This window comes from Manis pentadactyla, chromosome 14 (genome assembly GCF_030020395.1).
Source record: "Manis pentadactyla isolate mManPen7 chromosome 14, mManPen7.hap1, whole genome shotgun sequence".
Lineage (NCBI taxonomy): Eukaryota > Metazoa > Chordata > Mammalia > Pholidota > Manidae > Manis > Manis pentadactyla.
The window spans coordinates 83182979-83210340 of record NC_080032.1 but is presented as its reverse complement, the minus strand read 5'-3'; the positions used below and the strand labels follow the sequence as shown (position 1 = coordinate 83210340).

At 37.8% G+C, this 27362-nt stretch overlaps 1 protein-coding gene across 3 annotated transcripts in view; it reads right to left on the bottom strand.

The window, feature by feature from the left end:
- Positions 1–860: 860 nt before the first annotated feature.
- The window catches only part of FAR2 (fatty acyl-CoA reductase 2), a 115600-nt gene continuing 89098 nt past the window's right edge, over positions 861–27362 (bottom strand). For all 3 annotated transcript variants that reach the window (XM_036889259.2, XM_036889258.2, XM_057492224.1), the window contains 10 exons: positions 23723–23898; positions 20910–21089; positions 17600–17777; positions 16274–16318; positions 14298–14416; positions 13232–13299; positions 11090–11261; positions 4912–5041; positions 2260–2387; positions 861–1322 (listed from right to left, as the gene is read on the bottom strand). In XM_036889259.2, coding sequence (XP_036745154.2) covers positions 1160–1322; positions 2260–2387; positions 4912–5041; positions 11090–11261; positions 13232–13299; positions 14298–14416; positions 16274–16318; positions 17600–17777; positions 20910–21089; positions 23723–23898 — 1359 coding nt within the window. In that variant the 3' untranslated portion in view covers positions 861–1159. The remainder of the gene's footprint in view (positions 1323–2259; positions 2388–4911; positions 5042–11089; positions 11262–13231; positions 13300–14297; positions 14417–16273; positions 16319–17599; positions 17778–20909; positions 21090–23722; positions 23899–27362) is intronic.

Below are 27362 nucleotides of genomic sequence, written 5' to 3'. Positions count from 1 at the left end.
TATTAATATAGGAATTTTAGACTAAATATACTTTTTATTACTTTGCAATACTGCAAACGTAATATTTTTAAATAAAAACACCTAAACAACTCATTTAATGAAGTCTCTCCTCTGCTATACATTGTACAATTAATATTGTACAATCGGAATGATCAAGATACTAACAAATTTCTGGTGATCACAGAAGAGTAATGCCCACTTTATAGATTAAAACTAGCATTTAAAATTCTGCTTTTCCTCCATGGCAAAGATCAGAGGACTGGATTTTTATTTGATTTTAGCCAAGGAACTTCCTCTCCCATTACTTACTCTAATTGGTGAATGGGAAAACAAGCTTAAATATAAGGGATTTGGAAACTTCAATGAACAAGAAGGAAATGCTTGCCAGAAAGTTATCAGGAAAATTGGTGATCCAAAAGATTGAGAAATAATAGTTGGCCAAATTATCAAATCACAATTTTTTAAAAGCATAATAAACTGAGCCCCAATGCAAATATGCTTGAGCCCTCATTGTATAGATAAAGTTATTTACACCTGTTTGTTCTTTTTAGGTTTCAGAAGTCGGTATAGTTAAGGAAAATGTTACATGTGAACCCTTTTCTCTACTTCTCCCAGCCCTCAGCCAGTACTCCCAGGTATCACACGGAAGGAAGCAGAGACTCCCGTGGAGAACTACTCCTGTCCCGGCACATGGGAGGATGTTGACTATTCTAGTCATCTTGATTTTAAACCTTTGCACTGGGTATCTCAGAATGGTTTCCAGGGTAAAACAGCCTTTCTTTAGCATATTTCAACTTTTACTATGTGTTCTTCCATGTTTATTGAATCAATATTAGTCTTCTCAAGAAGAAATAGCTAGATATAGAAAGATGGGTATACTTTCATGTTTTATATTCAAGGGCATAGATTAGAGGAAATAGGAAACAGTCTGGAAATATTTTTTCTTAAATTATGAATGATTATAAGTTAGGATACGACTTTCCTTCTTTCACTGAAGTAAAAAGAACATAGTGAAGAAATAGGGTCGAATACATGATGGCACATTTGACAGACAGACAGCTTGGGCGTATTCTTTGTTACTTCCTAATCTTCAGAACCACAGTTTGCTGTTTTAGAGGTATCTGAGAGGTTCCAGATAAAAGGGGATTGTCAAACGTTCTTAGGCCTTCAGCGTGCCGGATGCCCTGAAGTAGGACAGGAATTTGTAACAGAAGCTCACGATGAAGAACCAGACATTCCGAGCCACCTGGGATCTTGTGATGAGAAGGCGCCAGGCGATGAGCAAGAGGGCGGTGTTAAAGAGGTAGTGGATGTTTCGTAACCTGGGGAACACACGTACATAACCAAAGTTAAAACAGTACCAGATACCCAACTGTTTTCTGAAGCATAAATGTGCCTTTTCCTGGCTGTGAGCAGCAGATAAGTGCTCATGGGGTATGTGGCCTGACCTGATGGCCTTTTGATTTTTATGTCTTTGATTCCCATACATTCCTTCTGAATGATCAGATTTTCATAATATTCACCTGAGTAGTTTCTCATACCTTCCTCTACTTGAAGCTATCTTACAAGGATAACTAACAACCTTTCTTAAATATACTTTGCTCATATCACTAATCTTCACTAGCTCTTGTTCACTAGAGGGTAAGTTCTAAAGTTCTTAGTGTTCTACTCAAGGTTCTTCACTGTTTGCAGTTTATTTTTCCATCTTTATCATCTCTACATTAAAAACCTTTTCCTTCTACCAGAAGCCAGGCATGCTTCTATGCCAGCCTGCAGTGATTCTTTGTCTTTTAGAGGGTGACTGAAAGAAATTTAAAGCAGTTGAAGGACTTAAAGGGTGCGTAAGTCATCTGTCCATGTTAAATAGTTCAATCACGTTTCCTTCTTTCTCTGTATTATATGGTAGATGTGGTAGACGGAACAGAAACTTTGGTTCAAATCTGTCTCCTGTACTTACCATACGTTATCACAGACAAGTTACTTACCTTCTTAGAGTCTTAATAATTTTTTGATAAAAATGGGATAACAATAATAGGTATCTCATAGAGGTGTGGTGAAGTCTAAATGAAACTGTTACACTGCATAGTGTACAGGGAGAGACCTGTAATGAGGTCAACGCACAAAACCTGTCAGTTCTTCCCTTTCCCTGCTCAAATTTCATTATCTGGTATAAAATAGTTCAATCACGTTTCCTTCTTTCTCTGTATTGAGCACCCATGGTAAGTGCTCAATAAATATTAACTGACTGATTTTGCTTACTTTCTTAAGTGTTGCTTTGCTTCTGGGACTCCAGCCATATCCTCTTTCAGTAAGTACTTCTTAACCCCTAAAACATAATTTTCAATATATTCCAACCAGTTCAGCTGGCGTACATCAAAGTTGAATACCTGAAAGATAAGAAGAGTTTATGGTTTGCCACAATTGCACTGCAGTGTAATTGCTTTGTTCATTTGATGAAGTTTCTTTTACATAAAAAAGTAATTCAATTTGGAAGACTTAGTTTGGACTCCTCCAAAGGAGGGCTATTTGTGCTGTTATTTCAAAGGCACTGACAATATGGATTATCATTTATATGGGAACATTTAAACACAGAGCACAAACATTTGACCTGTAGGAAGTCTTGGGAAGAAAATTTAAAGGAACTGGTATTAGACTGGTGAAAGCTAATTTCAAGTAAATGAGGATTAATTGTTAAAAGTGATGGAATAGGTTAGGGACCAAACAAGTATGCATCTTTTCCCTCCCATTCTTCTTAAATTTGGGTGGTGTGCCCCTTGCCTACTATTCTTTCCTACAGTATTATCACTTCATTATGCATAGTAAAGTAAACTTCAGGAGCAAAGCCTTAAGAAATAGCTTAGTGGAATTTAATATTCTGTTTGCTTTAGAGATGTTATCCATTGTGTCTGTCAGTGTGCCATTCAGTGAAGCTCTTCAAGAACTTCTTTTAGAGTTAAGTGGTAAGAAAGACTTTGTTTCTCCTGGAAGACTAGTATATGTTCTCCTCTTGGACAAAGAATGCAATGGAACTATATTTTCCTTTTCATTTTGCAACCCAAAAAGCTCAAGAACAAATTCCCTGCTTAACTGCAGTGACTTAGGATCTTGTAGACTAAATATGGACATTGTTTTTTCATTCTTATCCTTGACTTCACATTTTAATGCATATTTTCCCTGATTTGATGTTATCTTTTTCTGTTGTGTTCTTTTATTATACATGTTTATTGCAAGTTATCTCAGATGTTGGTAAAATAATTTGGAGTATTAACAAATTCCAGAGAGCTTTGTGACTTGTCCAAAAGCTGAATTGCTTTCCAAAAGTGACCTCTAAGTATTATTTATTCATGTATATAAACAGCAGCTTTTATTTTTATTAGATTTTAGTGAGGCCCTAGTTTGGACTCTTCATTCTGTATGGTGAAGCAAACAATTCTGAGCCACACCAGAGTTTGGCATTTGTATCCCAGCAGTCAGGATTCTTGCCTTTGCTAAGATATTTTGAAAGCATATGTTAAATCCACTGCATCTTTTTCTTTTTCACAAAATTGTTAGTTGTTTTAGGTTAAAATAGTAAAATGTCAAAAATGTAGCTCTAAGCTCATTATCTTGAATTATTTAGGTGGGTTTCCATGGAGAAAAAAGACAAACCTATATAAAATATTTGAAGCTAATTTTAAAAATAGTTTTTTCTTTTATAAGCTGGTTTGATCATTATCCATGTATTTCAAACACAAGTGCTTAGAAGAATTTTGTCTATATCAGGTATGTAAACATTTCTGAACACAGCTCTACTTCATGTTAGTTTTAGAGATGTACTCAGCAATGATTTCAGTTAAACTAGCCCCCTAAATCTTACCTGGTTTATTTAATATAACAACATTTATGGTGTTGTTTGACTTTGCAAGTTAACCCTTAGGTTATGCTCTATTGGATTTGAATCATGTTCTGTGAGGCTGGTACATAGATGTAAAACTCTTAACTGGCAAATGAGGCTAGCTTGCTGTCCAACATTTACTTCTAAATATGACTTGGTTCTTTAACATACTGTCAGGTGCAAGATAAAACAAGAAAAATATTTTTTTCTTTTTAAAAAATTTCTGTAGAAAATGTCATTTGATAAAGTAAAAACTTTGGACTTAAATTGGAAACAGGATATGCTCAGGGAATACATGACGGAAGAAAAAAAAAAACCCAGGAACATATACAAAGTACAAAAGTTTTCTGTATTTGTGAATTCAGAATATGCAGATTTCAGAGCTTAATTTTTGTGAATGCCAAGAAGCTAATCTAAAGAAATAAATGGCAGTGATGTCTTGAAAATGAAAGTCTGAATTGTTGAAGTGAGGTAGAGAGACAGAGGCTATATATGCTGCAGACTATAAATCTATATCATCATCTATATCTAGAGAAGCAATACTGCAGGGAGATCTTAGATGGGCTCAAAGGCACAGGAGCAGGGGTTAGCTTCTCTTTTTTAAAAAAAAAAATGAGGGAATTGTAGCTTTGGAGATGTGGAATAATTTTGATTTGACAAAACAGTGGGTGAGAGTTTATGAACAAAATTATTTTCATTGAAGTTATATGCTGTGGGGGGCTAGGGGAAAGCTAGAGGTACTCAGGGTTTGTTGAAAAGGCAACAGCTATTGAGGGGGCATAAAGGATTGAAGTATATGAACTGTGATTGCAGGATAGCAGTGAGGGTCTAACCAAAGTCCAAGATCCTAGGTCTCTTACCCACGTAAAACTTGTTTCCTGCAATTGTGTCGATGGCATTGACTGATGTTCTTAGCGGGAAAAAAAAAAATCTGTTTAAATAACCAAAATTTCCCTTATCAACTTTCCACGTCAAACAAACAAGTCTAAATTCCAAATAAGCAAGATTGTCCTGTTGGTTGTCAGTGTTATACTTACTCTCTGGTCTTCAGGACTCAGCTCGGACATCAGCATTTCTGTATTGTATGTGCTCCATTCCCAACTATGATTGACAAAATACTCCAGCATGGAAACGGTTCTTAAAAGTCGATTCATGAGCTTTGTCATCCTGAAATAGAGATCAGATAGATGCAAATACCAGCACACCATGGATGGCTACTTCCCTGTTACTCTGTAAGGATGTAAGACAGACAACTTACTTTTGAGACTATATAAAAATTACTCCTCTCCTCTTTCCCCCAATTCCTCACTAAAACACATTTTCTTTTTTTCATCCATGGCAACTCTGTTGAATGAAGGAAAGAGATTGAATCTAAAGGAGCTTGTCTGTCAGGCTTTTTAATCCCATCAAACTCTTCCTCTATCATCTCTTTTCTACCATCATCTCTGTCACAAGAGTAGCAAATGTTTTAAAAATTGAACCAGATATCCACCCTTAATGACATTGTTCCTTCTTTGAATTCTGAAGTAGATATAGTTAGAAAACATAGTCGTCTCTTCTTAATTTATGTACTTGCATTAAAAATAAAATGGACTGCCTATCAGAAGTGAATCATGTCACAAAAAGGCCATGTATGACAAACCCACAGCTAACATCATACTCAATGGCAAAAAGCTGAAAGCTTTTCCTCTTAAGATCAGGATCAAGGATGCCCACTCTCACCACTTTTATTCAAAATAGTACTGGAAGTCGTAGCCATGGCAATCAGACAAGAAAAAGAGATAAAAGACATCAAAATTGGTTAGGTAGAAGTAAAACTATTTGCAGATGACATGATGCTATATATGGAAAACCCTAAAGACTCCACCAAAAAACTCAGAATAACTGGATTCAGCAATCACAGTATGCAAAATCAATATACAGAAGTCTGTTTGTGTTCTTGCTAACAATGAGCAAGCAGTGGGAAATCAAGAAAACAATTCCACCTACAACTGCATCAAAAACAATAAAATGCCTAGGAATAAACCTAACCAAGGAGGTGAAAGACCTGTACTATGAAAACTATGACACTCAAGAGAAATTAAAGAAGACACAAATAAATGGAAATCCTATGCTCATGGATAGGAAGAATGAATATTGTCAAAATGTCCATCCTGTCCAAAGCAATTTACAGATCCAATGCAATCCCTATCAAAATACCAATGGCATTTTCAATGAACTAGAACAAATAATACTAAAATTTGTATGGAACCACAAAAGACTCTGAATAGCCAAAGCAATCTTGAGAAAGAATAACAAAGCTGGGGGTATCACAGTCCCTGACTTTGAGCTATACTACAGAGCTACAGAAATCAAAACGGCATGGCACTGGCACAAGAATAGACCCATAGATCGATGAAACAGAATACCAGAAATAAATTCATGCATATGGTCAATTAATACATGACAAAGGAGGCAAGAATATACAATAGGAAAAAGACAATCTCTTCAATAAATGGTTTTGGGAAAACTGGATAGCTATATGCAAGAGAATGAAGCTGGATTACTCTCTGACACCATACAGAAAAGTAAACTTGAAATAGATTAAAGACCTAAATGTAAGAAATGAATCCAGAAACCTCTTAAAAGAAACATAGGCAAAAATGTCATGAAAATAAGCATGAGTTCGTTTTTTCTGGACTTGTCTCCCTAGGCAAGGGAAACAAAAAATGAACAAGTGGGACTACATCAAATTAACAAGCTTCTGTACAGCAAAGGACACTATCAACAGAAAAAGAAGGCAACCTGTAGTATGGGAGAATATATTCATAAATGAACCATCCAGAATACATGAAAAAACTCACATGACAACACCAAAAAAAAAAATCCTGATTAAAAATCGGCAGAGGACCTGAATGACATTTTTCCAAAGAAGACATATAGGTGGCCAACAGGCACATAAAAAGATGCTCCACATTGCTAATCATCAGGAAAATGCAGATCAAAGCCACAATGAGATATCACTTAACCAGTCAGGATGTGCACTATCCAAAAGATAAGAAATAAGAAGCATTGGTGAGGATGTGAAGAGATGGGAACCCTCCTACACTGTTGGGAATGTAAACTGGTACAGCCACTGTGGAAAGCAGTACGGAGATTCCTCAAAAAACAAATACCATGCCTCTCAGTACTCAAGGAAAACAAAATTTGTGATTCAAAAATATATATGCACCCCTATGTTTACTGATGCATTATTTATAATAGCCAAGATATGGAAGCAACCGAAGTGTCCATTAATAATAGAGAAGATGTGCTACATATACACAATGGAATATTATTCAGTCATAGGACAACATGGATGGACTTACAGGGTATTATGTTAAATGAAATAAGCCAGGTGGAGAAAGATAAACTACATTATTTCACTTATATTTGGAATCTAAAAACAAAAGAAAATGAACAAAACAGCAATGGAGTCACAGACACTGAAAAGTGACTGGTGGTTACTGTGGGGGAGGGGTTGGGGTGGGCGAGTGAAATAGGTAAAGGGGATAAAGAGACACAACATCTCAGTCATAATATAAATCAGTCATGGGTGAAAGGACAGCATAGAGAATATAGTTAATAGTTCTGTAACATTTTTCTACATTGATAGTAACTGCAGTAGCTGGGGTGAGGATTTAAAATGTATGTAATTATTGAATCACTATGTTGTGTACTTGAAACCAATATAATGTATATCAACAATACTGCAATATAAAAATAACAAAGTAGTAAGTGATTTCCAACACACACACACACACACACACATCCTGATCCAAAGAAGTTTAGTATATAATAATTCCTGGGCAAAAATGGTGACTGTATAAGCACCAGGCAAACCAGAAGCAGTAGTCAATTGTAATGTAGATTTATGGGCAAAAAAATTGATTTGTTGATCACCTACTCTTGGGCATGGTGCTGATACTTCAAAAAAAGTTACCTCTGCTAATTCTCATAACATCCCTATTAGGTAGGTATTTATCTACATTTTTATGAATGGGTAAAGTGAGCTTAAGATAAGTGGCCATAATGTAGTGTCAATGCCAAATTCCATCTTTTGATGGACTTCAAAAAGCCTCTTTTGAGATCTCTACCCTGTTGTCCCATTGCTGAAGATAAACCAAACTTGGGGCCAGGAATTGGACCATCTTTGCTGTGTGAACTTCCAAACTTTGCAAAAATTTACAAAAAACTTTCTTGTTTGATTTTACCTGATCCTCACAATATGACTCAGAGGCAGTCGTCAGTCAGGATCTATGCCATTTATCTTCATTTTACAGAAGGATTAATAGGGTCAAGGTCACATAGCTAATGCTCAAACCTAGGCCTTCTTGCTACAAAGCACGTTTGACCTATAGAACATTTGATTTTTATCTCAGGCCTATTCGGGTGGTAGTGATTATGTAGTCGACCCAGTAATGACTTACGATGCTATTTGGGGAATTTTGTCTTATTTCTGGTAGAATCCTAAAGCCTATATACCTAATGACTTTTAAGATACTTCTTACTGTATCATGGGAAATGCATAGGCAGGAGGTGGAATCATTGTTCCCTGATACAAGCGTAATAGGGTTCCATTTAGTTCATTATCTAACAAACAAATCTTAGCTGTAGACTGGATATTTATATCCCCCCAAAATTCATATGTTGAATTCTGTTCCTTCTCAATGGATAGTATTTGGAGAAGGAGACCTTGGAAAGTGATTAATGGCCCTTATTTAAGAAGCCCAGAAATCTCCCTTGGCCTTCTCAGAGTGTGAGGACACAGAGAGAAGATGGCTCTCTAGGGACCGGGAAGAGGGCCCTCGTCAGGTGCTGAATCTGCCAGCACCTTGATCTTAGACTCTGCCCAGTATTCAGAACTGTGAGAAATAATATTATTTCTGTCGTTTATAAGCCACCCAGTTTATGATATTCTGTTATAGCAGCCCAAATGGACTAAGATAATCTATTCTCTATAATCCTGAGGTAATTGACATGATTTCAATAGATTTAATTTCTAAAAATAGTCCTTGTACAGTGACATCATTGCATGTACAGGACTATCAGCATCATAGTACATTTTTAAAAAATTACATTTATTACTGAAGTAGAGAAGGTCTTTTTAATATATAAAATGCAGAATTATAAAAGAAAAGTGATTCCTTATGACAAAGATTTAAAACTTCTTTAGTAATAATAGTGATTGGTTATTATTACTGACTAGCCTATGCACTTCTATGTAAAACCCTACAAAGTAGGTATGATTACTGTTGTCTTTTTACAGGTGAGGAAATTAGGATTTAGAGAGGTCAAGTTATCTAAGACTCATATGGCTAAACTGGTGAAGCCGAGAGTCTGACTGTAAGCAACATGCTTTTAAGACCTACATTACGTGTAGCTTCCCTTGTATCAGCAAAAGCTTCATAAAGCTACATGGTAAGAAACTGACTGGGAGAAAATACATTAAATACATATTTATACATAGACACAGACACACACGAGTTACAGTAAATTGTTAAGCACAGCCTGATAAACAGGTAAGAAACACAAGCAGACAACTCACAGAGGAAAAAAATGTCTGATGAGCAAATGAAAGCCTGGCCTCTCCAGCCATTAGCAGAATGCAAAATCAAAGAGATGTCATTCCTTGTCATTTGATAATTCAAGGTTGACTTTTTCAAAGTATTGATGAGGGTGAGAAAAAACATTTGCACCATCCTACACTGCTGTGGTAGTGTACAGTGACAGAGCCTGCCTTTAGGGCAAGCTGGCATTAGTCACAAAATCCCGACACCCTCCAGTCCAGCAGTCACACCCCTCGGTATTCTCCACAGATCCAGCAGCATCTTGTGCAATAGTACATGTGCACTGATAATCGTTACTCCATTATTTGTATTGGGGGAAAAAAGACAACACTAGGCAGAATGACTTAATTTGCATGGAACATTAGTGAAAAAACTGAAAATAAGTAGGACTGATTTATGTACACACACACACCTCAAAGCAAAACTGTACTTACATATGTACATACATGTTTGTAAATGCATAAAAAATTGCACACAAACACCCCTGGAGAGAACAAGAGTCTAGAAATTCTAGCATTTTGTGCCATAAAGATTATTAAAATTTCTATTACAAAACGAGCCTACCCATTTCCCGCAAATATTACAATTTCTTAACAAAATTCTTAAAGAGTCTTTTTGGGGGCCCTTCTTCCTCTCTTTACCCAGGTCGTCTTCCAATCCTGATATATGTTAAGGTCTTTAGCATTTCTGTCTACAAAATTCGTTTTCCTTCTCCCATGTTTATTTAATAAACCCCATACAAATATTTTCCCCATAGCCAGTGTCTCCTTTTTACCTTAAGAAGAAACAGACAATTACTGAGTTCTGAGATCTAGATAAGGTCTCTCAAAATATGGATAAACACATCGCCTAAGATTTCATCATTTGCTCCGGTAATAAGATGGGAATTCAACACTCTGAGAAAGACTTTTATAAAGGGGCTAGCTTGACTGCAGGAACTGCCTTTAGTAGTGGCTCCTCAGACACATGATAGTATCAGAGTGAGTATCAGAGTGAGTCAGACAGAGGAAGGGATGCGTCCTAAGTCACACAGACGGCGACAGGATGCCTCAGCATCTGCAGACTTTACACTCCACCTTGTTCCCTGTAATGTCCTCACTCGACTCTAGGGGGCACTAAATCAAGTTCTGGTTTTCCAGATATTCCCACTGTCACTTCCTTTGAGTCTTATTTTAAATTCTCTTAACTTCTGTTTCCTCATTTGTAGAATTAGGATGCTGCGAACACCCTCCTTGGGTTGCCATGCTAATGAAAACATGATCCCCACGCACTTTCCGTGTAAGGGAGGTTATCATTATTGAACATTTTAAGGTTACCTAACAATTCAGAAAACCCCAGACAGAGTCTCAGTTGCTTTTCTTGTGGATGATGATTTGCTGAATTCACCAAGCAAGTCCTCAGCACTTAACTATCTTTATTATATGGGAGGATTTTTAAGGTAGGGGTCTTTGGGGTGGGCTTCTTACCACTCTTGCTTTGGTCATCCCTAAATGACTATTTTATGTATAAAACATACATGTATGTTCGATTCAGTTGTCACCTTTGATCTGATGAAGGGAGGGCTGAAGACTGCGGGGCCCTGATTTCTATGCGGCGACAGCCTTAATGTCCCCACCGAGCCCCTCACCTGGGCTTCCTTCCCGTGAGTCGCAGGTAGAAGTCGTAGATGATGGCTGGCGCCCGGTGGCTGATGGCGTTCCAGTACTGCGTGGTGATGTTGCTGGTGGTGAAGTCAGCACACGGCCTCCTGAAGGCTCTCTCCAACGGGATCTTCTCAAAGGTGGCCAAGATTTGGAATCCTGGAAAATAAGCAGAGTTAAGTGCGGTGTCGTGGAGGGCAATTTGCAATGGGTCAGAATAGGATTAAGGATTTGCTGTGTCAAGAATCAATTTCTGACAACGATACTAAGATTTTTATGCCAGGCAAAGCGGTCACCTGCAAAATCAAACAATGTGAATGAGTTAAGAATTGGGTCTTTTTCTCAAAACCTTTACTCCCAGTCATCAATACAGTGAAGTATTTGTTCAGAAAAACTTAAATCCATCCTTCAATTCAAAGGGTATCTACTCTTCTGAAAGCCCCAAGACACAGCCCCAGGGCCTGATTTCCTCGCTTGGATCCCTTCTTGGAGAACATAAGGCAAGTTTCTTAATATTTTACTTAAACATTTATGAAGAGAGAATATAAAGGTAGGATTCCGTTGTGTTGATTTGCTTTAAATAACAGCGTTTTACTTCATTGGTATTTCTTCTACTTTGGGAATATGTCAGAAAATTGTCCACTCTTGTCTCCAGAGGTTTTTTTTTTTCCATAGTAGTCTTTTTATTTCTGTATTATTACTTAGATAAAATCTAGTTAAAAACTTTTAATGGGCATTTTAAAATTCAATTATTTTCAAAAGATATTCATTTGAATTCAGTTTTTAATTATGTAGAACTGTCCAAGAATATGCCTCAATTCATTATTGTTACGATGATAGCAGTGAAAGTTATTAAAAGATACCTGGAACATGAAAAATACATTCCCTATACAGAAAGGGTGCTCTAGAAACATCTGGCCCAGGAATCTGGACTCTGTTCCTCCCAGAGTGATTTATATTCACTTCTAAGAATCACGAGTGCAGTAGTTATTGCACGTTCAAGAGAGACAAGAGAGCTGTCTTCTATTTCTATTTCAGCTACCAGCTTCTCACACATATTTAAATACAGCATCTACTCTCTCTGGGCCTCATATGTAAAATAAAGGAAGCTCACTAGGTCATTTTTAAGACCACATTCAACGAACATTGTATAATTCAATAAAACATATAGTAAGAATTTTCAGCATGGAAAAAGGCTATTTTGAATCTCAGAAATGGAATTTCCACATAGCATCTTTTTATTTGAGAGCTTAAGATATCCAGTTTGCTTGTATTAGTGCCTCTTTTTATGCGTGAGGTCTTAATTCTGTTACTGAGGTAGAGATTTATTTTTATTTCCAAATGTCTTCGGGATTATTTAGATATATGCTCTAAATAACTGGGAATATGACCTGAAGGACGCTGATGGCAGTAGGTAATTTCATTTCATTTTTACTGAAGTAATAGCTTTGCAAATACAATATACAGCAGAGTTTTCTGAATTGGGAGTCTGATTCTAATAAATTCAGTTCTTGACATCTAGTACCTAAACAATAGCTAGATGATGTGCAAGTTTCATATATTCACAAGAAAATCAGCCCCTATGACAAAGGAATACAAAGCTGGCTCTCCAATTTTCTATTATATGCAGGAATTATTTCAACTCCGCAGGATCCTTCCAAGGCTCCGCCCGCGGCTACCTGGATCAGTCAACGAGGACTACCACCGACTCCATGACACAAGTTAATGCCACTGGACTTCTCCACATCTGCTAGGCTTTCAGTCATTTCACATTCTCAGTGATGTGGCACGGGGCACGTGTGCCTGGGAGCAGTTGCCTCAGCAAGAAGGGTATTTTACCACTGCTTGTACTTGCTGACTTTTACTTGGTTTTATTTATTTTTTAAATTTCTGTAGCTAGTGGGCCCCTTCTTGCTTCTGATCATGATGTTCCCACTGGCCCCTTTCTTTGGTATACCAGTACATTCTAGTTAACTCTTACATATTTACAATTTGCAATTATTTTATATCTGTACTTATTTTTTTTTTGTCTTTTCCGTCATGAGACTCTCTGCTCCACGACAGACTGTGTCTGTTTTCCCCGGGGGCAGACACCGGTGGTTACGTAGTTACACTGCTATAGGACTTACCCATTTTACCCCAATTACAAGGATTGAAGTTACCAGATGTACAGTGATAGATTAACGTTGATTTAGGTCTAGAAAATGAAATAAAAATTAGATAAATACAACAAAATGGAGAACTAATGAAAAGAAAGGTAAAGGAAGAGAACATTTAGTCTAGGTTGTTTCAATAATTTCCATAAGGCAACCTATGTCACTTCCATCTTTTGCTCCTTCTTTGGGTTATTTAGAAATGGAAGACGACTAGTAAAAGTGTGTGTGTGTGTGTGTGTGTGTGTGTGTGTGTGTGTGTGTGTGTGTGTGTAAAAGATCGACCAATTTGGGTTATTTAGAAATGGAAGACGACTAGTAAAAGTGTGTGTGTGTGTGTGTGTGTGTGTGTGTGTGTGTGTGTGTGTGTGTGTGTGTGTGTGTGTGTGTAAAAGATCTCCAATAGGAACGAATGTTTACGGAGCAGCTGGAGGCACCACAATGGTGAAAAAGTGGATCATATTTTTAACGTCTAGACATGATTATCGGGCAAAACATAGGCTATGTTTTCTTCTGAATCCAGATAAGCCCCGATGAATCAAAAAACATCTAACAACTATCAGACTTCAAATAAGAAAAACTGAATTCTGTTTATCATTTACTAATACAGCTAAATATACAAGAAGCCTATTTTTCTCTTTTTACTAGGAAATACCCCCAACATGTGGTGACCTGAACTTTGGGCATTTATTGGGAACTGAGCAGTTCAATAAAATATTTTTCATTTCATCCACTTTTATTTCCTTCACTTTAAAAAGGGAAGCTGTAGTTTAGATTACCAAATTGGAAGAAAAATTTTTGGTTATCAAGGATTTTATGAGTAAAGAGTTTGTTCCTTTATGATCAATAAAGTACTAAGCAGTGTTTATAAATCAACTCTGCATATATGATGTCATATTTGGAACTATGTAAAATATTGAAACAGACACCCACTCATACTCAGTGTCTTCTATGATAAAAAAGGCATATATTTTGAAAACAAGCCTAACACCTTCACCCTCCCCATTGTCAAATCTTTGAAAGCCAACTTAAGCGTCCACACCTGTGAATCGCCGTGTACCATCCTACAGCCAACATGAGGTTGACGACTGTATCAACTGGAATTAAATCGGCCACAGCCATCGGAGTAGCTTTTAGGGCCCGAAGAAACCCTTTCCCAGTCTGCACAAGAAAAAGAACATCAAATATGGAACCAGGTCTTCAGTAATAGCTGCAGCTAATACTAATGATTGATTAACAATAACAGCTAACACTGACTCACTGCTTCTAGTTACTGTGCTAAGGCAGGCTTCTCTCAGTCTGTCTGATCTCTCGATTTCTCAGTCAAGTTCATCTCAAGTGCTGACATTTCCATGAACCACTAGTGGTCCTCAGGTTCCTTTAGGAAGTGAATGAAATTCCTCATATTTGTGAAAGGTTAATATATTTATTTAATGAACAAACACCAAGAATAGTTTTTCACTGCTTAAAAACTAATTCATAAGACAGTTTAAGAATTAAGGTGTCTCAATTTTCCCAATAGTATTTATTAGTTTACCATTTCTTAAATAAGTTTTCCGTTAGTGCTTAGTAACTTGGAAGCAATAATAGACACTTAAAATTTAAGAAACATTTATAAAAATAAAATTCTACTATTTAGCAAAAACTTTTTTATTACTTGGGAAAAGATCAGTTATTTACTTTTCATTCTTAGTTTACCACACAGATCACCGATGATATTGGAATTATTCATACTGATAAAGAAGTCATGTCAATAAGAAAATAACTAATAAATAAAAAGTCATGTTTACATTTATTGATTTAATGGAGTATTTGATTATTTATACCCTGCATACTTCCAACATTGATCTGCAGTGGTTAGAACTTTCTTATGTGCCTAATTTCTGTTTTGTTGTAGCCAACTCCCCTTCCTTAGGACATAGGGAACCAGTTTGGAAAATTCCAGAAAATTTGAATAAATGTGAAGCTTTGTAAACAAAATAATAAAACTCTTTCAAGGATCATGTTAAAGTGATTATGCTCCAAATTACCAAATGTTCACCCTCACTAAGCCTTAAAGAAGAAAGAGTTGATGGAAGGTAGAGAACAAAAAGAGCGGATCTGCCAGAAAAAAAAAAAAAAAAGAAACCAGGTTGATGTCCACTGTCCCTGTCTTTAATAAATAGCCATCGCTCACCATCTTTTATCTGTACTTCAGTTCATGTTGGGCCTTGCTCTGAGAAGAACACAGGCAGAGTCTGACGCATGAGATTTTTAATAGTATTTAAACTCAGAGAATTGAATTCCTATTCATCGTCCTAAGGAGTCGAGTCGTGGCTCCGGTCCTAAGATGCATCCCTGTGAACCGTGAAGCACGGCGGCGCACCCTGGGTCTGTCCTCGCTGCCGAGGAGACGCTCACAGAGGGCCGCTGACCTATGGGAACCGTGGACATTTCTCCTTGCCCATGAGAGGATTACTGCTGAAAAGTGTTTCCTATATTCATCAATTTTTATATCTGAAAAATGTGGTCTAATTGGTAGTTCTCTTTCTTGCATCCATTAAGAACTAGTTGTGTTTTAAGTATATATATATAATTTCTATCCACATGCACATAACTTGCGTGTGCTTTACAATAAAAAATAATCTTTTCAAATGATTGTTCATTGCCTCCCCAGTTTGCTGCACTAATTCCGACTTATTAATAAATTAAAAAAAGGAAACACTCCCATCTTGTGGTAACTGCAGGGAAATGCAGGCATGGTCTTCTCCACAGATTTTACAAAAGTAAAATTCCTAAATGGTGATTGATGATATCACACAGCACCTCTGTCCTCCTGATAATAAAACCCAAAAATAATAAAAACAATTATTCATCCTGTCTCTATTTTCCAAAAGCAAAATTGAAACAAATTGCTTCCATTGTAGTCAGTAAAGCAGCATTTACGGTTTTGGGTTAATGAAGCTAAGCAACTCCAAACGCTTTGTTATTACCCCTCCACTACATTTCAAGGAGTCATTTCCACATCATTATACATACCGCAATAATGAGCCCACTAGGTCCATTTAGGTTATCAACCCAGCCCTGAAAAAAAAAAGAAGACCTCTACTGGTTACATGTCAGAAAATCCAAAAACCTTTGGAACATCTACTGTTTAATCTTAATAAATTTCAAACGAGCATAGAGACCCCAGCTGCTAGAACTGTCTAATCCAGTATTTCTAACATCACAAATGATGGCAAAGCAGTAGATATTTTCTGCACTTGACTTTTGTAAGAATTAAAATTCTGCCAACCTATTTTTTCATAGCAGGAGTCATGGACGGTTTCATGTTGTTTTATGACATCCTAGGGGCTAAGTTGGACCTTGTATTAATATCATCACCTGCTAACTCATTCATCGACCATCATTTTTCTCCATCTGGGGCTTAGTTTTAACTCCCCAGGGAAGCATTTCAACATAATTTGTAGGAGTTACCCATTTCTTGAGTATTTTAAGAGTTACACCGTCCATACCATCCCTCTACATACCTATATTAGCTTGCTTAGCGGCATTAGAGGAAGGATTGTTCCGGAGCAGTGGGAGGAAAATGTCTATTTGAGTTTGTCTCCTAAACCCTAAGCAAGTCAGTTGGCTTTATTATATCTGTTTTTTCACAAGTCAAAATATGTGTGTAAAATGGAGAGGAGAGAGAAGAGAGACGAAGGGGCTAATACCCCGAGGCTTTCACTGGGGACCAGGCCCTGGACTAAGTGCCCCTCTGTACTGCCTCATCTGCTCAAGTCTCCAAAGGGGGTATCGGCCCAGTTTCACAGGTGAGTGAACTCAAAGGCTGTGCCATCAGTAAGCAGTGGGGATCAAATTTATCTGGACCTAAAGCACCACAGAAGTGCTTCAAAGATGGTATGATTCAAAGTACTTCCAAAAGGACATAGCAGTATACAGAGGTACAAGGTATTATTCCTAAACTGAGAACCGTTTGTGATCTTTGTGATCCCTATTTACCCTGGCTGTTGTAACACTACCAATTTGGCCATCAGGAACATTCTGGTATATTTAAGCTATAGTGGGAAAACCAAGAAATAAAACGATCTCCCACGGGAATTCTGAGGCCAGAGGTAATGAGAAGCTAATTTAAGATCTCTACTCCCCAACTCTAGACAGTTTGGGAAACTTCCAGAGGAGCCTCCTACTGGATAAATCCTGAAGCAAGTGTGGGCATTTGTCCCCACATAATGAGTTTGTGTCAGATTTGCTGCAATGAGCTCTACATCCTGAGACGAACTGAAAACAGACATTAGGAAGTGACTGCACTGGAAGGATGCTGGTTTGGAGGCAAAGCCAAGAATCCTGGGAGCGGCTTACCGGGAAAGGCTCCTGCCAGGTCGCGCCCACAATGGAGGGCCTGATGATGGCGATGTTCAGGTTCCCGCTCTCCTGCTGCACCACCATCTCTCCCAAGGCTTTGGTGTAGGTGTAAGTATTGGGCCGGTCCCCGATCAGCTTGGGTGTGATCTCGTCGATAATAGCGTCGTCTAACCACCTGAGGCGTGTCAGAGTAAAAAGGAATTGTAGCAGCACATACAATAGTCCAAAAAGAAACTGTGGCACAGACAGATACAACTTCCACTCTCCAGCTTGACTTCTGGAATTCCGAACCATCTCAGGAGTGTACCGTCCAAATCCTGTGTGTTGGATGCGCTCTGCTCTCCACAGCTAAGCCTCCTGCCAGCCCATTCCTACTTTCTGCTGCCTACACAGATCAACAGCTATGCAATCTACTGCTTTATTACAAATCGTCTTTAATGACCTCCAAGCGCTTCCTCCCTAGCAGGTGCATAAGTACATTCATCCAACACATTTGAGTGCCAATCACGTGCCCAGAGGGTGCCAGGGGCTGTATTCTGGGAGGTCAGAGGCTCCCTCGTCAAGCTGCATCAGAGGCAAACCCCCTCATTCGCCGTTGTCCAGTTAAAACCAAGCATGCCGGTCTTGCAACTTGAACTTTTAATTTTTAAAATCCCATTCCATGCCTCAACAAATAAAAGCAACTACATTCAATTTGTTTTAGCAAATCCATGAAATGTATTCTGAAGGTCTGTTAGAGTCTATGCTAATAACATGGCAATTATTTCCAGAGATTTCCAATGAATTCTTAAGTGCTCTAATAACTATCAATAGTCTGTCAAGTGGCGCGATCACAGTACTCTGAAGAGCTTTAATAGGGTGATTATTGAATGCCTCTGTTTACAAAAAGACATGGATCATGAATAACCTAGTCACCATGACATCAGCCTGATCTTTGTTTTAAGGATGTCAGGACCATTCTGACAATCCCAAAGTCTATCAGTATTTCTCAGAGAGAGCAATGAAGTGATCATCAATTAAATATTGAATGTTTCTCTTAGCTGGTAGATTTGGTTTAACCTCTGATAAACAACTTTTAAAAATCAGCCTACCTGAATGTGATAGTGTGATTTTGATCATCAGTGTGTTTAGAACATTTATTCCTAATCACATAGGACTGAGCTCATTCATTCTATTTTGTCTCTAGGAAAATCTTAACTGCTACAGTTTTGCTCCCATGACAAATCGTAGAGCATTTAAGATGTGCTTATGCCAAGACTTATTCAGAAACACAACTCTCAATTTTAATGACCCTGATTTGATGTTGGGAGTGAAACATGAGGACTGTGTAGAATGTTTTGGTTTTCCTTGCTTGGCTGCTAGTAGGGCCAAGTGTTTTCGAGATACTCAAATGCCCTTTAATTTAAATTGAATAGGGAAAGGCTGGTAAATTCCTAGAATTAAAAACAACTCTGAAAACTTATAAAAATAGATGTTCCAATTATATGGCAACCGGAGGGTTGGGAGAAAGTGTGGGACAATGCAGGCACCTCTCCATCTTTATAACAATGTTATCTTCACCCGATCTTATTTGTGGGTCAACAGTGGATTAATGGACCGAAGACCATATTCTTTCACCTGCAAAAATATACAGGTTACCAAAACCAGGCCAGAAGAAATACAGGCTGATTTCAAGCCACATCCAGCCACTTGCAGGTTTGCAGAGATTAGATAACCACCATGGGTTAAGAGATGCCCTTTTCAAGACCTACAATCTGTTCATGCTCTTCCTTTAACCAGCTTTTGATTTGCTGCCGTTATTCATTCTCAACTTGTTTTTAAAACAGTAAATAAGTTAGCATGGAAGAAAGACACCATATAAATCAAAATACATGGCTGAAATTAACAAAATGCCTTTCAGTGTACTCAGATGTTTTGAACCGTGTCCTAAATTCTAAACTTCTACTTCAGTTGCTTCAAAAGAAGCAGAAAGTTGCTGAAGATTTCAGAAAGCAATGTTGTGTGTGTCTGTATTGTTAAGAAGCCCTGGTGATTCTTGTGGTCAGGCAAACTGGGGAGTCTCTAATTTCCAAGAGCTCCCCTCCACAAACTTAAGACTTGAATTCATTGGAATTGGCTCTCAAAAAGGCACTGCTTCTTGGAGTAAGACTTTACTCCAAGTAAACTGAACTTTAAAAGAATTAAATCCCTGGTTCTAGAAACACAAGCCATCACAATTGTGAATATTCTAATCTGATAGCTGATTAGATATGTGTAAGCCCGTATGTCCTATTGGTTTTTCTCTCCCAAACACATTTTTGGTATCAGTTGCCACCCCCCGAGTTCCAGTCCTCCACACGAGTCCATCTCGGGTAAGAGGCACTCCCCGTGCTAATCTATGCCCCTTTCCCCCATGACCACACTAGTGTCCCTAAAGCCCACTTTCATCAAAGTGTGAAACAGTCCATTTTCTCTGCTGTAATACTTTTTAGGCAGAGGTTTTTTTTTTCTTCTAAATAAGGTAAACTTCATAAATGGGACAGAAGAACAAAGAAGCAGAAAACAGATACCTGGCTAGTCTGAGGCAAGGGCCTTGTTCTAAGAGGAAAATGGTTCCTGTTCATTGGCAAGAGGAGAAAAATCCTAAACCACTGTTTTTCCTGCACAGTAGGACAGTAAGGAAAGTGGATCTCGGCTGAACAGGTCAAAAGACTGACACTTCCTGCTGGATCTGGGAGGAATTCCTCTCTTCTTTAAGTTCTTGTTAATTAACCTTTTGATTAACTGCTATTAAACACCCCCTGAAATAATTGCTTTATACAGCTCACTTCATTATCACAATTATAAGATGGGTCCTATAATTGGCCCCATTTTAAAGCTGAAGGGACTGAGGCTCAGAGAGGCCAAGGAACTCGCTCAAGGTCACACAGCTAATAAGTCACAGAATCATGTCACTTGGACTTCCAAACCTCTCTTCCTAATTTCTGTACTACAGACATATCTGTATCTAGTGACAATGCGGAGTTCCTTAAGAAGTGTCAAAACACTTCTGTGTAAAGCGCTCCTCAACACCTCATGCAATCCTCAATGATTAACAAAAGTGCTCTATGGAATTTTTCTAATCCTGTCCTCCCCAGTCACTAAGCATTATATTCCCCACCCAGGGATGCAGGGAGTAGCAGGCACAGGGCAGCTGAATCTAGCACCTTCTCGAAGCATTTTGCTTCAAGCATGTCTCACATCGTTACCTCATTAACGAATGACTACAAAGAATCGAAGAGAATGACAATCTGTCCACCCCTTGACCCACTCGTTTGACCCAACTTACTCCATAGAATCAATGATTTTTTTTGGTTCCACAGGGCATGGATAGATGACCTCATCGATGTGCTTCAGGTTGCAGTTTGCAAAGGCAGTGGAGATATGTATGAAGGCTTCAAGCCTGGGCATCTGACTGGCCATGAGCAAGAGCTGCTGGGTGGCAGTGACGTTAAGTTGCACAGCATGTCTAGAGAAGATTAAGCAGAAGGAGAAAGAATGAGGCAACTCAGCATCCCGTCCTGCTGGAACTGCGCCTACTGTGGCTGCATCAGAGGACCAGGCAGGGAGGTGTCAGCCACAGGTACACAGCTATGTGCTACTCAGCAGGTATTATATGGTGGTGATGTCGTCTCTGCACATAAATCCTAATCACTGAAGCATCGTGCATATTGCATTTACAAGTTCCTTGGTTCTACGTCATCTGGAAAGGAAAAAAACTACAATCTTCTGAAATGAGAGAGGGCCTACTTAAGTAGCCATTGAAAGAATAAAGGTAGTAACTTAAGCATCTAACTCAAGAAGTTAGAAAATTCAAAGAAATTGGAAGAGAGCAACAGCAGTCATGAAACGAGAAATACAAGTTTCTGTTGTAAAGGCCCAGGTTAGGCATGAACATTGATGTCAAAATCCTATGTTAGCCAAGAGAAGATAAAGTTATATAAACACAGTATGCAATGACAATGAAACTGTTCATCCCCAAAATAAATGGCTTATATAGTATCAGGAAACCTATCAATCTAATTTAACTCGAAAAGTAAAAAATTATATGATCATCTATATATATATATATATACTTCAAAAGGTTTCTAAATTATATTTCAATATCCACTTCCACTTTAGTTTTTAATTTTTAAAAAACTCACTGAAAAGAAAAGAAAATGATTAAAAACATATATTTTAATTTTTTAGCCAGTATCATGCTTAATGCTGAAAATTTAGGAGCACTGCTTTTCAAGTCAGGGCCAAGAAAGGTGCCTACAGTCATGACTACCATTTATCATTGCTTTGAACTTCTGCCTTGCAATTAGAGAGGAAAATAAGGTTAATTAACAGATATAAATATTGTGAAGGTAGTCATAAAAATCACTATCAGATTACATAACTGTGTATCCGGAAAACAAACAGAAGCAGCTAAAGAAATCCTGGGATGGACAATAAAATGACTTAGTAAGGTGTCCATTTATAAAATTTATGCTAAAAAAACATTAGCTTTCCTACATAGAAACAAAAATTAGAAAATACAATGGAAGAATGGCACACATTTAAAACAGAACATTAAAAAAAATCAAATTAGTAACTTTATATGTATATATAAAATGATAAAACTTCATTAAGGGTCGTAACAAAAAAACTGAATGAATAGAAAGACATATATTGTTCTTGTATAGGAAGAACCAATGTTTTAAATATGTTAAGTCTTCCTAAATTCATTTACATATTCAAGGTAATGCCAATCAAATTCCCAACCTTTTAAAAACTTGGAAAAATTATTCTAAGTTTAAGAAGTATAAGCATGCAAGAATAGTCAGGAAAATTCTATGAAGAGCATTATACTTGCCTAATAAGATACAAATTACAGTAATAAAATACTGGGGTACTAGAAGAGCAAGCTTAGCTAATGGAACAAAATAAAGAGTTCAAAACTGAGAATTTAATGTATTATAAAACTTTGATTGCAAATGAAAAGTGACAATAAATCTCTTAATAAATGTTTAAGAAGTAACCATCTGTAGAAAAATTTTAAAAAGCTACTCTACAATTACACTTACATCATTCTTCTTTTCATAGAATTTTCCTGACTATTCCTTTTTCTAGCTACATAAATTTCAAATGGTCCAAAGATTTAGGTATGACGATAAAATAATACAAATACTATAATTATGAATACTGCATGAATAATAACAAAAGGTGAGAACAAGTACTTAACTTAAAACATTTTAAGACTTATAAAAGCCAAAGAATACATATGCTATATCGCCCAACGAGTCTTAACATTAACGAGAAAAGTTTCAATAGAACAATAAGCAAAGAACAGGAATAGGCATTTCACAAAAGAATAAAACGCCAACCAGCATTTAAACATTGTACCAGAGAAATAAAAATGAAAACATGCTATGCCATTTCCATTATCATCCTGGTAATATTAAAAAGAATGAAAGAATTATAATGCAGGACTGGTGTGGTGTCAGAAATGAACGCACAGGGACAACACAAACTACCTTTTGGGAAAGCAGTTTTGCATTATATGTCCAAACACGAACTGTCCATAACCTGGTACTATCTAACAATTCTACTTCTGCAAATTTACCCAAAGCAAAGCACACAAAAGTATTTTTTACAAAATGTATGTACAGAGATGTTCATTGAAGAGTTGGTTATGATAGTGAAAAATTAGAACTATCCAAAAAATGTCCAGCAATACAGAACTGGCTGAGATTAGATACACGTACAATGGAATGTCATGTAGTCGCTACAAATTAGAACAGAATATTTATCAACAATGAAAGATGTCCAAAAACACAACTGAACAAGTTGCAAACCATCATTCTCAACATGATGCCATTAAAAAAAAAAACTGAATGTATCTCTTATTATGGATGCATAAAGAATGTTGGAATGGATGGTCCCCACAATATTAAATGGTTATCTCTGGATGGTGAGATTTGGAAGTTTTACTCTGTTGTATTTTTATTTTTATTGAGAATGTATCTTTTTATTTTTAAACAGAAACCGTAAAGAAACTTAGGCACATGTGTATGCACATGCACACACACACACACACACACACACAGAATCCATGAGAGGAAAACGGACACGTACCGCAGATGATCATCGAAGCGCACCGTGGCCGCACAGTGGAAGATGATGTTCGTACAGGAGAGGAGCTCCTGCAGGTCAGCCTTGCTGATGCCGAAGTCATTATGATTGAGATCTGCATAAATGGCTCTGATCTTCTCATGCACATTTGGACAAACTTCTTTGACTTTTTCAAACAGCTGAAGCATAAATACAAACCAATATACAAAGATTACTGTCCCCATCACATTGTACTCATTGCACTGACCTGTTTCATGACAATTCTCAAAAACTGATTTGAGTTGTAATCACTCAAAGAAGGCAACTACCGAAGAGCCATTTGCTGTATTTGACGCAATTGAGAATCAGTTTGAATAATTTCTGCTCCTCTTAATTTAATAAACATTTGAAAAAGTCAGTTCTCCAAAAACAAGTAAGGAGTATATTTTTAATTTTTTATGCAGGGTGAAAGAGGGGAACCAAAAGTCACTCATGTCCAGTCCCACCCTCTCTCCCTGGCCAGGCAGCTTCGTATTTATACATGGTGACTCTTCCCATTTGGGGCCGGGAAACACTACTTTCAGTGCAAAATTACCAGCCTTTCCAAATTACCAGTAAAATTATGAGGCTTTACTAAAGAAGGCCCATGAGCACAGGTTCGAAACAACTTGTCTAACTGGCCCAGTTTGCAAATTAAGCAAATGTGTAATGGGTAAAACAAATAAAAATTTTATAAAATCTCATTCTAATAGAAGTGGCAGTTATTGTCTAGGAAGAGAATTACATGAGTTCATGTCATTTTTATGGGATTTTAAATGATTTTTAAAAATATTCTAATTTATTTATAAAGGGAAAAGGAAAGAGCCCTGGCAGTTTTAGCTTTTATTACAATTATTCAGATGGAACAGAGTCTCTACTTTCCCCTCCACACAGAAGTTCTTAGATTAAATTGGTATTTCCCATTTTCTCAGAAAATACGATTTTAATAAAACAGTCTTGTTTCCAATGTATTTTGATATGATGTAATTTTACTGTAGGATCGGTATGGGAAGCCAACAGCGAGGAAAAGCAAAACAGAGCTAAATATTTAGAAGGGTTAAGAGCAGAGAATTAGTATGTGGCTTTAGTCACAATATAGTAGCAGAGGTTTCCTCTTTAAGCCCCAGAGGTTTTCATCTATTCCTTGATGCTTAGGCTTCTTCTCTCCATTAGAGCTCAGGCCCAGGCTTCACCAGGTAGGAATTGATCTCAGGGAGTCGGAGAAATCCCGTCTCATTTGAATCAGGCAAGACCGTGTCCGGGACATCCTGGGAATTCAGTGAAGGTGACTAGGAAGGAAATCCGATCCACATACAGGCCTGGCAGGGGGATACGCTCCTGTCTCTCAGTGACTATTCTTCTGCACCGTGGCTCAGCCTTCTCGGGAGGGGATTACCACAATGCCGAAAATAACTTGGAAGTCAGGTCAATCCTTAATGAGTTTTTTTGACACCCGAGACTGATGAGGTAGATTAAAATGTCTGAGGGACATTCTCAACACAGGTCATTTTAGCTCTTCCAGAAATACATCCACCAGCTTTTCTCATGTTGAGGGAGCCTAAGCCTGCTGAATGTGTGCTTTCACAGTGAAATGCTTTCCTTCTGTAGTTCCTGTTAATTGTTAGGACAAGCATACGCTGTATATATTGGGATAAATTGATCTAAAATGCATACACTTTCCCCCTTTTTAAATAATTAAATCTGTAGAAGGCTCTTTTTTGAGTCTGCAGGACAGATTTTATTCATGAGAAATTTATTTAGGGTTCTGTGGAGTCTTTGATTTTGGCCTGTGTTGACTTCTGGCTATTTGAGAACAGGAGGTGGAAGATGACTTCAGTGCCCACCCTTCTAGCAGTGGGGTTCTAAACTGCCATACAAAGACTTTCTTTCTTTGCCTTTGGTTTTTATGACTTTAAAAGGCAGAGGACACTGTATGATAGCACACTGTACTTCCAGACCCCCTGTGCGGCACTGAACAGTGCCAACATGCCCCATTTACAGCATTACCATCTTAGGAGATCATTCCTATTCAGGAAATAATGTCCCAAACTATATTCCATTTATTGATATGTATTTTCAGGTGAGAGGGCATATCACAGTGAATGTTGTATAATTTTAGAGAAAAGGTCTACTTCTCATGCAGATGGTCTTACGGTCAGCTGAGATAAACCAATGAATGAGCTGCCTCAATGCAAACCACAGTGATACATTTTTTACTTTTTTTTTTTTTTACTGTATTATTCATGTTTAGTAATATGATTTGCCTTGTCTGGAATCTCACCGTACTGCTTTTTTTCCAACAAAATAGTACTCTTTAAATGTTGTCACATCCTAAACAGAATGTTAGAGATCCCAGCCAACTTCCGTCTGGTAAGTCAGTGCTTTGCAAAGTGCTACCCACCAAGCAAACCACATCAGAATCACTAGTATGCATGGTAAAAATGTATATTTCTGGACCCCATCCCATATCCACTAAATAAGAAATTACGGGGCACACCCAGGAGTTTGCATTTCATACCAAGTTCCCTAGTCGATTTTAACTGATCCCAAGAGGAGAGCTTCTCCAGTTGGAGTGTTAACATGGATAACTGCTGATGAACAACTGTGTGTGACTCATTTCCCTTTATAACTGCTCCAGGCAGTCACAGGACATCAGTGGGTTTCACACGGGGTAGGCCGAAGGAAAACGTAGGGACCAGTTAAAAAATGATTTCCTTACTCAGAAGCTGAACCTTCTGAGATCTTGACTCAGTAGGTTTGGTATGTAACCCAGGAAGCTGTATTTCTTCACCAGCTGCACAGAGAGGTCTGAAGGTCCATGTGCCATATACTTGGAGAAATACAGACTCTGAAAATTCAGGTCCGTTTTTAAAGTCAGGTTTACCCTCTGGTTTGTAAACTCCTTTTTTCTGGTTTATTTCTTTATGCTTGACAGCACCCAGCTCATTGAAAAGACTCAACGTTTGCTTGTTAAAACTGAGATTAGTTACTGTAAGAATAGTAACAGAACTATGAATGGGAGTTTGGTTCCTGAAATTGTTCAGGTACTGGCTCTTCTGTATTGGTGGATGAAAGCAGGTCACTGCTGGTTGACACAGTGTCCCCTTGAGTCCCCTGGATTAACAGCCAGTGGGGGGTGGGAAGGCTCAGGGCGGGACCCTCTTCCCTAAGCACAGAACACTGGAGGACCAATGAGATGAAACAGGCAAACGGATCCTCAGTAGACACCAACTCTTCTGAAAGTTTCTTTGCTAATGTGAGACTTTAATTAAAAGTAAGAAAAAATAAGAAAAAAAATAGTGAAGAAAAAATATAATTTCAAACACTTCATTGAAGGTCCACCAGTAAGGAACTTTATTTAATTTTTATAGGTTCTAAGAGTTCATCTTATTCCTTCTCTTACGTTTGACGGCATATATGGCACAGGATGGAGACGGTAAACAGAGGAGTTAAGTCCTCGCCTTTTACAGAGACTCAAGCCGAGGGGCTGCTGCCCTTCCCTGTGGTGAAGCCAGTCCTAGGCAGAGCAGGGCACATGTCTGTGCCCCCTGACAGGTGACAGCTGGGAAGAGAGCGAAGCATTTCAACCCAGGAACAAAGCTGTCCACTTCTCTTGGAAAGTTTA